This window comes from Esox lucius, chromosome 19 (genome assembly GCF_011004845.1).
Source record: "Esox lucius isolate fEsoLuc1 chromosome 19, fEsoLuc1.pri, whole genome shotgun sequence".
NCBI lineage: Eukaryota > Metazoa > Chordata > Actinopteri > Esociformes > Esocidae > Esox > Esox lucius.
Window position 1 is genome coordinate 27983216 of NC_047587.1, and position 17088 is coordinate 28000303.

General features: G+C 40.6%; 1 protein-coding gene across 5 annotated transcripts; it reads left to right on the forward strand.

Moving 5' to 3' along the window:
* Positions 1 to 2938: 2938 nt before the first annotated feature.
* On the forward strand, positions 2939 to 17025 carry gan (gigaxonin). Of its 5 annotated transcripts, none has more exons than XM_010884128.3 (12): positions 2939 to 2961; positions 3699 to 3896; positions 4040 to 4154; positions 5096 to 5446; positions 5950 to 6170; positions 6597 to 6718; positions 7151 to 7263; positions 7632 to 7781; positions 7887 to 8023; positions 13459 to 13593; positions 15121 to 15230; positions 15363 to 17025. In XM_010884128.3, exons 2-12 carry the CDS (start codon positions 3706 to 3708, stop codon positions 15551 to 15553), a joined length of 1836 nt encoding a protein of 611 aa, XP_010882430.1. In that variant the 5' UTR covers positions 2939 to 2961; positions 3699 to 3705; the 3' UTR covers positions 15554 to 17025. The 5 variants fall into 5 exon arrangements, with proteins under 5 accessions (XP_010882430.1, XP_034144202.1, XP_010882431.1 ...); XM_034288311.1 differs by lacking the exon at positions 2939 to 2961 and adding an exon at positions 3036 to 3055; XM_010884126.3 differs by lacking the exon at positions 2939 to 2961 and adding an exon at positions 3066 to 3357.
* Positions 17026 to 17088: the final 63 nt, after the last annotated feature.

Genomic DNA, 17088 nt, shown 5'->3' on the forward strand with positions numbered 1-17088 from the left:
CTTGTGCTTAGCGTCATTGTCGTGCTGGAAAGACCAAGAACATCCCTTGCGCAGCGTTCGTGCAGAAGAATGCAAATTGTCTGCCAGCATTTTCTGATTACATGATGCATTCATCTTGCCATCAATTTTCACGAGATTCACTGTGCCTTTAGAGCTCACACACCCCCAAAACATCAGTGAACCACCACCATGCTTCACAGTGGGGATGGTATTCTGTTCACTATTGGGGGGTCAACTTGACCCCTCTCCAAACAATAGCGCTTATGGCTGTGACCATCGTCATTCCAAATTACAGTGTGCCAGAAGCTATAAGGCGTGTCAAGTTGTTGTTGGGCATATTGTAACTGAGAATGTTTGTGGCATTGGCGCAGTAAAGACTTCTTTCTGGCCACTCGACCATGCAGCTAATTTTTGTTCAAGTATCGTCATATTGTGCTCCTTGAAACAACCACACCATCTTTTTCCAGAGCAGCCTCTATTTCTCCTGAGGTTACCTGTGGGTTTTTCTTTGTATCCTGAACAATTCTTCTGGCAGTTTTGGCTGAAATCTTTCTTGGCCTACCTGACTTTGGCTTGGTATCAAGAGACCCCCGAATTTTCCACTTCTTAATAAGTGATTGAACAGTATTGACTGGCATTTGCAAAGTCAATACTTTGGATATATTTTTATATCCTTTTCCATCTTTATAAAGTTCCATTACCTTGTTACGCAGGTCTTTTGATCGTTCTTTCCTGCTCCCCATGGCTCAGTATCTAGCCTGCTCAGTGCATCCACATATGAGCTAACAAACTCATTGACTATTTATACACAGATACTAATTGCAATTTAATAAGCCACAGGTGTGGGAATTTCACCTTTAATTGCCACTTTCACCTGTGTGTGTCACCTTGTGTGTCTGTAACAAGGCCAAACATTCATGGGTATGTAAACTTTTGATCATGGCCATTTGGGTGATTTATGTTATTATTATGATTTTAAAAGGTGCCAAACAACTATGTGAATAAATGGCTTCATATGATCACTATCCTTAAATGAAAGACAGTTTTTTTGCATGATCAGTCATATTTTCAAAATCAATGCCTAAATATCACAATATCTGCCAGGGTATGCAAACTTCTGAGCACAACTGTCCATTTTCATACCCCCCTCTCCAAGCGAGCTGTAAAGGCCAATAACCAAGCGAGCTGTAAAGGCCAACGTATAGTGGGGGTCCTTGAATTGCTTCTTGGTTTGGGTGGTGGTTCCTGGACAAGAAAAGGTTGATGACCCCCAGATCTAAACTATCGTATCAGTAGTGCCCCCTGACAGCAGTGTGAAAGCCTGTTTGCAGAATGGAAGCCTGACACCGCTTATGTCATCCTAGGAACATTCATTTAGAAAATGTTTGTTCCTAGGCGTCAGACAAACTCTGGGCTATGTTCATTTTCAAAACGGTTTAGCATTATGCAGATTGAAATTCCATGAGAGTAGAGCAGATGATCAAAGCTCCCCAATCCTGTTCCTGGTGATCTGCCATCCGCATGGTTTTTGCTAGGGTGAAACCCAACCCTATACTGAAGAAAATTATTGGACATCCAGTTTGTAACCTCTTCCAGGCAATTGTGCAGAACACACAACTTGCTCAAATCATTTGGCTTAACAGACAAATACAATTGCGTATCATCTGCATAACAATGAAAAGAAATGTCATGCTGGTGAATTATACGACTGAATGGAAGCATATACAAAGAAAACAGGATTGGTTTTAAATTAAATTTGATATCTGAAAGGTCTTCTAAAACAATTAAAGTAAAAGATTTAGATACACATATGCTGGGGTAAGGAACGTCAGTACAGGGCAGAGTATGGTTTATCATAGATCTAATATTAGCAATTTTCTGATTAAAAAAGGTTAAGGACTTTTCACAGTCTGCAGTAGTTGAGGCCATGGCCCCGACTGGTGCTGAAAAAAAACCACAGTCATAGTTCTAAATAAGAACTTTGGGTTATGACTCCTTCATATAGATGTAATGGCCATGTAGTTTAGTCATTTTCCATTTTCGTTCTGCTTTTCTACGTCTTCTTAAGGTTTTGTATGTTCTAACCATGGGTAAAGTTTTGATTCAGGCCTTGACCTAGATCTAAAAGGAGCAATTTCAACAATAGTGCTTTGACATAGTTTGTTGAATCTAGATGATAATACACCAAATACCTTTTTGGTGTATACATGTACATCTCTTGACAGCTGAATAACAGCATACTGTCCTAATATTTATTGTAGCTAGTGTTTCTTACTAAGGAACATTAATAATGATAATAAATTAGATACTCGGGAGATCAGGATTCCAATACTTATTTCCTGTTTAGACGGCCTTCATTGTTCTCAGGTGATCCAAAGTGCCGAAAGATTCATGGATCACCGTTCATTTCGTTCGTCGTTCTTTCTGGTGAACGAGAGTCGAAGATTCTACTGAGATGAATCATGAATCACCAAAAAGATTCTTAAAAAAATAATGAATCGTTCACGAACGACCCATCAATACAGTATGGATATTCCGAGCTCCAGAAAGAGCCTACAGATTTGAAACCCAACTGGCTTGTTTAAAACGCTTACAAAGTTCAACTATCCAATGTAAATACGGAAAGGTACTACAGTTATGTTAGAGTGTGAAATACAAGTTAATGTAGGATATATCTTCCATGTTATAATTATTAGATCGCCTTTTTCTTACTGATGTTACCCTACTGGGAAAAGCACGTGGAAAACAAAGAGATCTCACCACTATTTATTGACTCTGTAAGGAGGGTATTCACTCTTTAGTGAATAGGTTTTCATTTTATCAGAAAATAATCATTGTTTGAGTTTAAAATGTAGGAACTAAATGAACGGCTCGTTTCGTCAATGTAATCTGGTTCCCGATGTTCACAAATAAGAGCGGTTCGTTCGAGAATCAATCGTAGGGTAGCTCTCCAGAAACTGGGTTGGTCCATGTTTTGTTTTTTCCTTATTTCTACTTCGAATACACATGCTGTTTACATTGCATCTTTCTGAACGTTCAAAAACGTGGAGTCTTGGTGAGATTATGGGCGTGAAATGGGCGTCTCCACAATATACCGTACATGACAGGACTCTACTTCGAAGAAGAACATTTCAGATCCACCCTTCTTGAGATACGTATTCTAATCTGTGCGAAAAGGTTAACAAAACAGTATTGCCACATGGACACATTTTTTCTCATATCAATAATTGCTCCAAGAAAAGGACTGTAAACGTATTTGCACGGGCTTGACTTATTAAATGGAAGGCCGAAAAGCTTTACGCATACAGAATTATCGCTTTCTACCTTTGATTTGTGTTGTATTGTAGTCTATGCGAGGTATGCGTGGTTACATTTAAGTGGGACGCACCCTGTTCTTTATCTTTAGCTATTGTTAGCTATTTAGCTTATTAATGTCACAGACCAATATCTTGTTTTATTATAATGCTTGTATTCCTGTTAAGTGTAATGCTGTCACGTTTGATACTCAGCTAATAAGCTAGTTAAGTCATTACAAGTAGATAGCTAGCTAATTTAGCATGCTCTGGTTAGCCTAGCCTACGTCGGAAAATCCTGCAAGAAGTTACATAAACAATGTAAGCTACATTGATGTTCCCTGTCTGCAAGACGATCGTCCGTTTGGCATTGACGACGTGTGTTTTTATCTCTGCGTAACTTAGGTAAACAATGTCCAGCACTAAATCAGAAGTTAGCGCTTCAGGGTCGGTTGTCTCGGACCCTCAACACTCTCAGAAACTTCTCAAGGCCCTTCGCTCGTTCTGTCAAGAACAATCCTTCCAAGATGCAGTGTTAGTGCTGGACGGGGAACAGATTCCAGTCCAGAAAAACATTTTGGCGGCGGCTAGTCCATATATCAGGTATCTAATTATGGTTATATATTGTTAGGGCTGGTAATGTAATACCCTTAACAACTGTTCCAGCTGGGTGTGTACCTACTCAATGCTGGCATACTGGGTGCTTTTTCCAATTACTCTGAAATGGCTATTTTGACATCCTATAGGACAAAGCTGAATTACAACCCTCCAAAGGAAGATGGTTCCATGTACACTATTGAGCTACAGGGAATCTCTGTTACTATCATGAAGAAGATTATGGAGTACATTTATTGTGGGGAGGTGAGTAGTATACAACGTTTTTTAAATGGGCCTACAATAAAGTAATTACAGGTGAGGTGGGTTAGATTACTAGAAACCTACCAATGGGCTCCTTCAAACATTTTGTTTTACAGTTTTTTTTCCAGACACATTGGTGTCTAAGTTATGTTCCAACAACATTTGTGGAGTCTTTTCCCGACAATTTTCTTGTGTACTCAATTGTGGCAATAGAGGCCTATAGATGTCACCCTAATTCTTCACACACTCTATTGACTTCCTGTTGAAGCTCCAATCCGCTACAAGAGGAGATTCTCCATCCCTTAAGCAAGGCAACCCTACCCAGTGTTTCCATTCAGCCACTTAACTGTCTTGTTCCTTTGAATTTTTATTTTAGCCATTTCATGTTATGATAATAGTATGGGTATACTTGCATGTTGGTTGATGTTAATTTCATGGCATTTCAAAGTTTGTCTTTTAAAATGGGTTACCTTCATCAATGAATATGGTTAAGATTTAGCATAGATATCCATGCGTCCACAATTTTAAAATATTTCCACATTACTATTTCCAAGTCATGCAATGCATGTTTAATCACATAATATGATTAATAATTAGAATTATTCAACTTGTTTCCCCAAATGTTATTCTGCTCAGTTTAATTATAAATCAAAACTCAAAGCTCAGGTTCTGAATGTCGAGACAAAACAAAGGTATTCTGAAATTTATTCTGAAATTTCGGTATAAAATATTTCAAACACAAATCAATTATATACAATTTTCTTGTTAAAGAAGTACCTTATGGAGTGTTTGTGCCCCAAATTGAGGCCCACCCCTTGAGTTCGGGACACCTGCTATATATATAATAATCAGAATTATTTTGAAAGAATCCATATTCTTTTTTCAAAGTCTTGTTTTAATGTTATATGTTGTCAAGTGCATTCCATCTTGTAATCTGTTTGTAGATCAGTCTCAATGAGGACACCATTCAGGACATGGTGCAGGCTGCTGACCTCCTGCTCCTGACAGACCTGAAGTCCTTGTGTTGCCAGTTCCTGGAAAGCTGCATCGCTGCAGAGAACTGCATTGGAATACGTCTCTTCTCTCTACATTACTGCCTGCACCATGTTCACCATGTTGCCACAGAATTCCTCCAGACGCATTTCCGTGACGTGGCAGCCACGGAGGAGTTTAGTGAGTTACCCGTAGACCGGCTGTGTGAGATCCTGTCCATGGAGAAGCTCAATGTGGGCAATGAGAAGCATGTTCTGGAGGCTGTGGTGCGTTGGCTCAGCCATGACCTAGAAGAACGACGGGTGAGGCGCTGTTATTATACCAAGGGTGTGGTGGTCCTGCCCTTTTCTTTTCTGACTGCCAGGAAACAACCCGTAGTATTAGATATCTGCCTAAAGCACGGCTACAAAAGTAGAACCATAAAGCAGCAAAGGTACCTGTATGTGGAGGAAATCCAATATGACATAACTCTGTGGCTAGTGTAGAAACACTTTTTAAACTGTGGCATGTGACATGATTCAGTGTGCCAATAAATTAGCACAAAGCCCTTTTCCTCGGCTTGGAGCTAGAATTGGCAACGTGTACTGTGTTGGTGCTGATAAAAATGAGAGAAACATAGAGCAATGAATAATACATCAAACTTAGCAAATTAGATGTGTGGTGAGTAACGTCATGTTTTACAGATGAACGTCATGTTTTACAGATGACCAAAACAGTTTAGGGGATGTGTTTTTGCTATTTACCTAGACATTAGTATTGGCTTCTTAGCTTATCCTCAGAGAAATGTCTCTGTGATCCCCGCCAGGTGCACATGAAGGAGGTGATGGCATCTGTGTGGATCCAGGGGCTGGACCAGAGCTACCTGAGAGAGCAGATGTTGGGAGAGCCTCTGATGAGGGAGGTGGTCAGGGAGTACTGCAATGCTCCACTAGGTGACACACCACTGCAGGGCGAGGCTCTCCTAGCTGCCTTCAAACCCCGTGGCTACTCGGAGTGCATCGTCACTGTGGGGGGGGAGATGAGAGGGTGAGTTTCTGCTACTCTGGGACAACGTCCGGGCATATGTCAACACCATGTTGAATGATGAATAGTACGATGTGGCCGTAACTTTTCGAATTTCACAGAATGCTGTGGTATTTGTGCATGGTGTGATTTATGGACAAACCCTTTTGCAATGGAAATTCATGCAAAACATTCAGTTAGTTATGACAAGCTAGATGAGAATGCTTAAAGCACAGGGAAGGTATGAACTAAGAATAGTGTGTGGTTGGTTTAAAGTGAACAACAGAGGAGGCTGAAGCAGTAAGACAAACAAACAACTCAGTCCGTCAAGTTGAAGGAATGTATTGGTAACACACAGAGCGAATGTTGTGAGAGACGGAGCCAGGGTGTCAGAGATAAAACCAACAGGACCGACCACAACTCACTTCCTGTTCTCTGGTTCCTGTTCAGAACACGGAAGCTGTCAGCGGTGGCACGCTGTATGTGTCCACTCTATGACCCAAACCGCCAGCTGTGGATTGAGCTGGAGCCAATGAGCATTGGGCGAATAGGGCATGGAGTGCTTGCAGCAGGTTTGTATTGAATCCATACCTAGTATTACTGTAACAAACTTGTACAACCTAGGGCTGTGGACTGCCAGGACCTCACCATACAATGTCATTACCACGCTTATTACAGTCTCTATGCTCACTGCAATTCAGTGTTCCAAATAAATTGCTTACCATGCACTTGCAGTAGAAGGACACGAGAGCCATGAGAAAACAACCCGTTTTAGTGCCGAAGCAGCAAACACGGTGTGGTGATGTTGTCAAACCGATACCGCACGTTGTCTGCACACCAAATGTAACTGTATGGGGATCTTCACCCATAGCTTCTACACACTGCAGTCTTCATGGCACTTAGTAATTAGTTGATAGCTACAGCAGCTGTCATGTACTGGTAAATCAAACCCAACCCAGTCATGGTGGTCAACCATGGATTAACACTATTCTTCGTCCTCTCAGAGGGCTATCTCTTTGTGATGGGTGGCATGGATGAAACCAAGACTGTCCTGAGCAGTGGAGAGAAATATGACCCAGAAACAAACACTTGGAGCCCCATTCCTTCCATGAAACAGGTATTCAAATCCACACGACATGGAAACTGCTTGTTTCCTTGATATCTTTCCAACCTTTCTGTGGCAAAACTCAACGCACTAGTTTCCTTGACAAATGATACGTGAAACATTAATGGGCTAGACAAAACCCAATATAAAAAAAAAAAAAAATCTTCTGCTAAATCAAGTGTAGGATTATTATGCTCTGTACTGATAAATACAGTACATACCGCTTTTTAATAAAATAAAATGTCCCTGGTATTCTCGCATATACTCGCTAGTAGCCATGTTTTGTTAATGGCCACATCATTGTCTTGTAGTTCTGAAAGATGCCACCAGCAGTCAGTATTGCCCAATACTATTGAGGCTTGTGCGGTTTGTTTGGTCAGGCGAGGCAGAACTTTGGTGTCGCAGAGCTGGATGGGATGATCTATGTGTTGGGAGGAGAGAATGAGGACTTGGAGCTCCTGACTGTGGAGGTGTTTGACCCTCACTTACACACCTGGACGTCCCAAACCAGCATGACCATGGTCCGCAAGGTAAGACATGTCGTGAACACTTAAATACTGAAATATACACTGAAATATGACAAACAGAAATAGCGGCCTCTTCATTTATAACCACCAACAATCTCTCCTCCTTAGATTGGCTGCTATGCCACCATGAAAAAGAAGATCTATGCCATGGGTGGTGGGTCGTATGGAAAGCTGTATGACTCAGTAGAATGCTATGATCCAAAGACACAGCAGTGGACAGCCATCTGCCCTTTGAAAGAGAGAAGGTACAAAATGAACTAGTTTAAATAGTAAATGTATTCATTTGAGTTTGAGTATACAGGTAATATTAAAAGTCAACCAACCCTTATTTAATATGCCACCTTCTTGATGTAATGTCTGAAACAAGACAAATCATGTCAAGTGAAAAACAAATGGATAATTTCTCTGATTAATGAAACACTGTCACTGTCTTGGTTGCACAAATGTGCTCGCACTTATAATGGCGTTGAAACTGTTTCTTGTTCAACCAATTGCATTCCAAATCATGTACAAAGGGAATTTTCCATTAGTTCCTGTAGGAATTCCTTGGAGGTCACTTGGTTGCATAGTGCCGAGTTAGCCATGGTCCACAAGGATTTATAAAAGATCTAGAGGATCTTATTATTGAAAGGTCCAGATCAGGAAAGTGATACAAACCATTTTGGAGACATTACATCACTGAACACTGTAAAGGCCGACATTGAGATGTACAGCCAAGTTGTCACCTCCAGGACATTTCAACAACCAGGATGACCCTCCAGAATTGATGAGGTAAGCAGTAAGCTCCTCAGGTAGGCTACTAACCTTGAAAGAGCTGCAGGAATATATGTCAGTAACTGGGCACTCCCTGCATGGTACAGCTATTGTAAGAATTTTCCACAAGTCAAGACAACAAGACAAGACAAAAGCCATTACTCACTAAAAAGAACATCTAAGCCCAAATACAGTTCAGAAAACCATGTGGGAAAATGTGTTATGGCCTGAGACAAATGTGAAACTTTTTGGCCTTAATTCCAAAGATTTGTTGATAGAAATTCAACAGGTTTATCACTCAAAGTACTCAAGACAGCTGGGAATTTGTTTTTATCTTTCTACACAACAATTATCCTGCAATTGCCCAGTTAGAGCATGATAGGATTGACTTAAAGAGTCATATCTGTCCAACTCTGCCAGAATGCTAAAACTGAGTAGTTGTTAGGTCTTCCAGCAGGACAATCACCCAAAGCATTCCTCCAGATCTACACAAAATGGCTCAATGATCGGTATTTAACTTTTGCAATGGCCATCCCAGTCCCCTAAATTAAACCCAATTGAAAACCTGTCAGGTGAGCTGAAAAAGTCGACAAGTGAGGAACAAGGACTCGGCCCAACTTGTAAATTAATTGATACCAGTTAGTCAGGGCCACTTGTTCAGAGTGTAAAGCACAAACTGGTGAGTGTTGAAGGGGGTTTGAGTGTAAAGCACAAACTGGTGAGTGTTGAAGGGGGTTTGAGTGTAAAGCACAAACTGGTGAGTGTTGAAGGGGGTTTGAGTGTAAAGCTCACACTGGTGAGTGTTGAAGGGGGTCAGAGTTTAAACATAGCTTTGGTAACTTCCAACATTCCTTCTTTGACATGTCTTTGCTTACCTCTCTAAACCAAATTCAAAACCAATCGGAACCTGCCTCAACCTGCCTGCCCCCCAAACATCCTTGTCCTAAAAGAGTCTGACATTACGTTGACACCTTCAAATGTAGTACCTTGGTATATGGCTTCACTGCTTACTGTCATTACAAACACATATCACCCATCTTCAGTTAAAGTTAAATACAGAATACTGTCTTACCCTGCTATGCCCTTCACCTACACTGGCAGGTGTAACCATTTTAAAAATGACCATCCTACAAATCCTGGGCTATGACAAAGTAGTTTACAGGCTTTAAACTCTGACCCCTATTAACACTCAACAGTGTGAGCTTTACAGTCTGACCCCCTTCAATACTCACCAGTGTGAGCTATACACTCTGACCCTCTTCAACACTCACCAGTATGAGTATTCCGCAAAGCGTATAGCTAGGGGAAGGTTGTATACTAGTGTTTTTGCTATTCACTGTGTGCAAAATAGCCTGGGGACGAAGTTAGCATAAAGGGGGATAAGGGAGCGGCCTGTACCCAATGCAACATTATATACAGAATATAAGGTTGGCCTTAGATTCCAACCTTGGGGAACTACCATAAATCCCACCTGAGATTTGACATATTGTAAAATAAATGTTTTTAACATCAGGCTAGACAGTTCTTTTAGAATCATACTTTGCAGAGTCTTCATTAGGATGAGGTGGCTTCCTGTGGATCAGCGGAGTGTGATAACACCAGGGAATTCCCGCTGCTGACGCCTACCCTCTCCCCAGGTGATGCTGGCCTGTTTGCATCACCTTTGGGGGCTTCCCAACCAGTTGTCAGTTAGCGGCACTCTCAAGGCTCAACCCCAGATTGTGGTGTTCGGTTTGGCGCTATAATCAGGGCCATTTCTTAAGGCTTTATCTTTATTTCTAGGTCATTGTTAATGCTTAAATTAAATACTATCAATGTCTTGTTTAAATGTATTCATTGAAAACAATGCTTGGTGACAGCACCACTAATAGAACAATACATCTTACATCACATCAAAATTATACATTTTTTGACTCACTTGTGACTCCATGACACTAATCCACTCTTGCAATCAGGTAAATTGTCCTAATAATATAGATCGAGTCAGCGTGCTATTTAAAAAGACAGAACAGATGGATAGCTAGTGGCCCAACCTGGGTCTCCAGCTAAACTAAGACACTCTTACCTGCTTTCACCTGTTTTGCATCAACATATTCAACCAGTCACTAGAGCGGTGTTCCCGCCCCCGCCCCCGCCCTCGCCCTGCATGTTTTAGATCTCTCCCTGCCCTAAAATACCTGATGTAGCTCATGAAGGACTTGATAATGAGCTGATCATTTGAATCAGGTGTGACAGAGTAGGGAGAGATCTAAACCACAAATGGCAGGGGGGAGCCCAAGAGCAGGGTTGAGAAATACTGCACTAGAGCAAAACACTGTTCTTGTTAGTTTTAGGTCATACATGCTGACTGCCTATTTTTATTTGTCAGCTTTGTACATTTAATGTATTCTTTCTCTACATGTTGTCTACCGCTAGCATCAATATTACACAAAGTACTGAGCCTGTCTCAATATACACTGCTCCAAAACAACGTAATCATCACACTATTACACCAAGTCAATTAAACTTCAGGGATTTCAATCTGTCCAGGTTGGAAGCATAAGTGATTGTGAATCAATGTCACCTATTTTGGTGCAAATGAAAGTGACAACAGGTGCACTGGAGAGGCAACAGCAAGACAACCCCCAAAAAGGGAATGGTTTTGCATGTGGTGGCCCACATGCCACCATCATGGTTTCTGTTTTTCATAGTTTGGTCAGAAACATGCACACCAGTAGCCCACTGGAGGTCATTTTGTAGGGCTCTGGTAGTGCTCCTCCTGTTCCTTCTCGCCCAAAGGAGCAGATACCGGTCCTGCTGCTGGGTTGATGCCCTTAAACAGCCCTGTCCAACTCTCTTCATGTAACGGCCCGTCTCCTGGTATCTCCTCCATGCACTTGAGACTGTACTGAGAGACACAGCAAACCTTCTTGCGACGGCATGTGTGCATGTACCATCCTGGAGGAGCTGGGCTACCTGCGCACCCTGAATGGGCTGTAGGTACCGCCTCATGCTGCCAGTAGTGAGAAGGGCCCTCAGTTATCATTCTTGTGTAGAAACGGGCGTATATGTTGGCGTAGGATTTTGCTTACACTCCTCTCACCGCCTGATTTATGAAGCTGTGCGTACCTTTAAAATCCAGGTGTACGCAATACCTGCCCTTGATAAATGCCGCGGCTGAAAACGATCGTCATTAGAATAACACGCCCCTATATATTCAAGTCTCCGCTTCCCCCACGCCCCCATTTTACGCCATGGACACACGGAAGACGGCAAAAAAGAGAAACTTCTCTCACGTGGAGATTGAGACGATCACCAGGGAGGTAGAAAGAAATAAAATGGTTTTATTTGGCAGTTTAAAGAGGAATAAAAGATGATGATATGATGTGGAGTACCATTCATTCACATTAATAATTGCATGACAATTAGTAATATTCGTCTTATTATTTTATGATATTTATTATTAATGACGTTTATTGTTATTTAGAAGAAGAATGTCGTTATTATTATTATTTCTATTATTATTATTATTTAAAAGAAGAAGAATGTGATTTTTATTATTTTGTCAGTCTGAATTATATTTTGGTCATTAAAAGCCTTTTATTACTGAACCCAGTCCGTGCGCAACTGCCGGGCCTAACCCTGAAACGTCATGTAAAGCGCACAGGCTAGTATCTGAAGAAATACATATAAATCAAATGCTTTGGTAAAGTCACACAAATTAAACATTGAAGTCCATGTTGCACTAAAATAAACACTGAAGTTTGTAATTATTATGTTGTTGTTTTTTTTTACAGTGGGTCATAATACATCATATCTTTTAGTTTGTCAGTGCGTTAGGTTTTTTTTCTGCGCAACTCAAAACGTGCGTACACCACCTCCTGAGCTGGCGTAGGATTTGAGAGTGCCGTACGCCAACGTCCATATTGATAAATCTCAAAGTCACCGTGGTTTTGGGTGTACGCCAGGTGTACGCTGGAAATTTGGTGTACGCACTTTTGATAAATGAGGGCCAAGGACTCTAGCAAAACGGAAAACTAGAGAAGAATCATTCAGGAAGGATAAGGAGAAAGCAATTGTCTGTGGGCACCACCTGCAAAACCATTCCCTTTTTGGGGGTTGTCTTGCCTCTCCAGTGCACCTGTTGTCACTTTCATTTGCACCAAAACTGGTGACATTGATTCTCAATCAGCCGATTCCAACTACAATAGTCATTTTCAACATTAACAATATCTACACTGTATTTCACTGTATTTCCTTTTCTTTTGAAAACAAGGATATTTCAATGTGACCCCATACTTTTGAACAGTAGTGTGTACATGATAACATCTACCCCTGAAAATGGGTTGGACTGGGGTAAGCGAAATCCCTTAGTCATTTCCTGGTTGCTAAAATTCTATACAGTTGACTACATTTCTGTTCAACTGTGAAAATAACCATTAAATGTTGTTGAGATTCATTATTCCACCAAAATCGCTACGAAATATCTCTAAAATATAAAAAACACTTTTTTGCAGCTTCCATAATCTGGTTGACCAAAAGTGAAAGTGAAACTTACTAGCTCTGCTTGTGCAAGTTTGTTTTATAATGGACAGTCATTCAGTTCCTGTGGTCATTTTTCATATATAGAAAAACCGAATATACACAAAATGTTGATTATAAAATGTACCTCACCTTTCTGGATTGGTTGGTTTAAAAGCAATCTAGTTATTCCATTCACCTGTTTTCTACAAAAAATATACATATATTTGATAATGATGGATTATACAAACTAATCCTTTAAGAATTGGACCTGATCATTGGAGGGACATGTCAGGTTCTGTAGTGGGAGTGTGACACTTGTTTTACCTGTTCCATTTGATTCCCTTTAAATGCAATAGAAGATGTGAATGACAAGTCCCATGTGATGTATTCACATTATGTTGGGTGTGTGGATGTCTGCCCACAGGTTTGGCTCAGTGGCATGTGGTGTGGGTCAGGAACTATATGTGTTCGGAGGCGTGAGGAACCGTGACCTGGACAACCTAGAATCCAGCCCCATGACCACTTGCAAGTCTGAGTTTTTTCATGATGAAATGAAAAGGTAAATAATAATTTTGAACAATACTTTTTGAATTGTTTTAGGAACATGTGTAGACTGGATGTTTCCACCCGGAGATGGTGAGAACATACACCAATATTCAAAGGTTTGGGGTCACTTAGACATTTTAGGATTTTTATAATTTTTTTAAAGGCAATTTGTTTGTCCATTAAAATACCATCAAATTGATCAGAAATACAGTGTATACATTGTTAATGTTGTGACTATATTCTATCAATAATGGAGTGGCCAGCACAGTCACCAGATCTCAACCCTATTGAGCTGTTGTGGGAGCAGCTTGACCATGTGGTACGTAAGAAGTGACCATTAAGCCAATCCAACAAGGGTGTAATTGCTGCAAATGGAGGATTCTTTGATGAAAGCAAAGATTGAAGGATACAATTATTATTGTAATTATTAAAATTCATTATTTCTAACCTTGTCAATTACTTTCTCCTATTCAAACTCATGTATGTTTTCATGAGAAACAAGGACATTTCTAAGTGACCCCAATCTTCTGTGTATATACAGCTCCAGAATAAATTATGAGACCGCTTTTTCTTTCCTTTCCAAAAAGGTTGAAACGGAAGGTTTTGAGTGAGGAAGAGAAAAGTTAATATTAAGAGACCACAGCAAATTGATCACTTCTGTTCCATACTCAAAACTTTCCTTTTCAACTTTTTGGGAAAGGAAAGAAAAAGGTGCAGTGCTCTCTTAATTTGTTTCCGGAGCTGTATACAGTACCAGTCAAGTTTGAACACACTTTCTATAGTTTTACTATTTTCCTCAGTGTAGAATAACAATGAAGACATCAAAGCCATGAATCAACACATATGGCAGGGGTATTCAATTAAAATGTCAGGGGGCCCAGTCACTAAAAGGTCCTCCCCATCAAAGGTCCTCCCCATCAAAGGTCCTCCCCATCAAAGGTCCATACCATGGTAATGAGCTGGGAGTTGGTTTATTTTCTGTGCCCTCACCTCTGACTTCAGTGCATCGGTTTCCTCTAAATAGCAGTGCTTTGTTTCGTAGTGACGCTTAACACTTCTGCTTTTTATAATTGCCACTGCCTCAGAAGCAATCAGACAGACTGGTCTGGCTCGGGCTGTGGGAAGAATAAAGGCATATTTGTCAGTCCACTCATCTTTGGAAGCTCGATTTTCGGTGTCGACTTTTCTGATTTTTGAGCAAGTTATAGAGACTGCTGTTCTGTCATCTCTTGTTCCCGCTTTTGAACCACAAGGTTGTCTGGACCCTGCCATCTTCAATGAGCTCTCTAAACTGCGCCCGATGGAAAGAAAGAAGCTCAGTCAATATTATTCATTTATGACAAATTTGTCGAGGCCCGGATTGAACCATCGCTAATCAGTGATAACTGACATGTGGAATCATGTAGCAACCGAACAGATCCAAATACATTTCATATTGTAGATTTGTCAAAGTAACAACCTGTTGCCTTGATGACAGCTTTGCACACTCTTGGCATTCTCTGAATCATATGGTACTCATGTTTTACCATGCTTTGTCCAGGTGGATATACCTGGATGATCAGAATCTCTGTGTTCAGACTAGCTCCTCCTTTGTGTACGGTGCGGTCCCAATTGGAGCCAGCATCTATGTAGTGGGAGACCTAGACACTGGTGAGTTAATGACGCATCCAACAGAAATGGAAACATTAATATATGTTAATTTGGCAGTTGTTGACAAATACTGTGTGTAATGTAATGTATCCATCTCTCTGTGATCTGCCGGTATGTATATTCCCTCTGCAGGTACGGCTTATGACTACGTGAGGGAGTTCCGCCGCAGCTCGGGGACGTGGCACCGCACCAAACCCATGTTGACAGCTGACCTGTGCAAGACTGGCTGCGCTGCGCTGCGCATCGCTAACTGCAAACTGTTCCGTCTGCAGCTGAAGCAGGGTCTGTTTAGACTTGGTGTCCCATCCGCCCAGCACATTTAGCTGCTCTGTCTCCACATTCACACTCATTCTTTGGCTATGGGCACAGCAATGGGACATTAGAATCGAGGTTACAGACAGGACCATCCAGAGAGGACCTTGGAAGTCATCATCGGTGTATCTTGGTGACTTTTTTTAGGGTGTTATTGTTTGTGTGGGCTCATGCCTTTAAAGGGATGGCTTTTTTTGTTTTTGTTTACTACTGTAGGTTTAGCTGCTTTTCGTGGTTTAGTGCATTGAATGCCATGTTTAAGGGGAGAAAAGCAATAACGCAGTAGTAGTGTAATTTTTGCTGCCAGGTCTACCATTTTATCAGCATTTTTTCCAAATTAGTCACTGAAGGACAGCTAGATACACAAAGAGAATCTCAAAAGAACAAATGCTGTTTTCATTGTAACTTTAGCTAAGGGACTTGTGCCTATTATGACAACTAGAGATCTGCAGGGGCTGTGTACACTGGCAGACCCTTTATTATCTTTTTAATTCATTGATAATTTTACCAATTATTTCAGCTCTGAAAAAGTGATAGGATCTAAAGAATCTAATCACCTAAACACCTTTTTCAGAGCTGAAATTATTGGTCCAAATACCTAAGAATTTAAAAGATAATGTATATGCTAGTATAAACACAGCTACGGAGACTTATACAAGAAGTTGTTCCTTAGCTAAGGGACTTGTGGCCTGTAAAATAATATAATCTTAACAAAAAAGGTTTTAACTTAAAGGAGACTGTTTTTATAGAACGCTTTTACTCATATTACCTCAAATTGACACTGGTGACACCGCTGTTTAGTGGATGTAGAGTTTTACATTAACCAAACAAATGTATGCGTGTTTTGGGTGTTTCTCTTAAGTTTGAAGATGTATTTTGCTGTTGGCCTTTGAACTGTCTGTCGAGTCGGTGTAGACTATTCTATTGAGTTATAGATGTTGCTGGCCATCCCAAATTAAAGTAAATGCATCACATAGACATTACTTAACACCAAGAAACATTAAGCGTTGCATTCACACATACTTGATGCCTTTATGCAGCTAACAGAGCTCAGGGTAATTATGAAAAGCACGAACGGTACATTTAAAACCAGGTACTATACCCAACCACAATATTAATGTAACATGCTATACATTGTTACGATGAATTGCTGAGACACTCTACATATTCCATAGTGACCCTTACCAGTTTATAGTAAACACTATCTTGATTCTAGTCAACCTAACAGGGCTTTCACAAAACATGGCCCATTGTGTAGCTATCAAAACACTTTTATGCAGTTTGTTCACTGAGTTCTGAAATAGTACCAGTAAATGTGTTTGTTAACCAAAAGGGAGATGAGAGCCGCTTTTCAAAGCTGTTTGTATTTTTGTATTCAATTATGTGCAGTAGCAATGAAGCTGTCATGGAATTAGCACACTAAAGTGTCTTTGGTTTAATTAATTCATTTAATTCATTAAACTCAACTCTGTCTGGGCAACTCTCTAGGTATTCCTCTGTGACTTGAGCACTGATTCCGGTGTTAAAAATCCAGTAGCATTCAGGG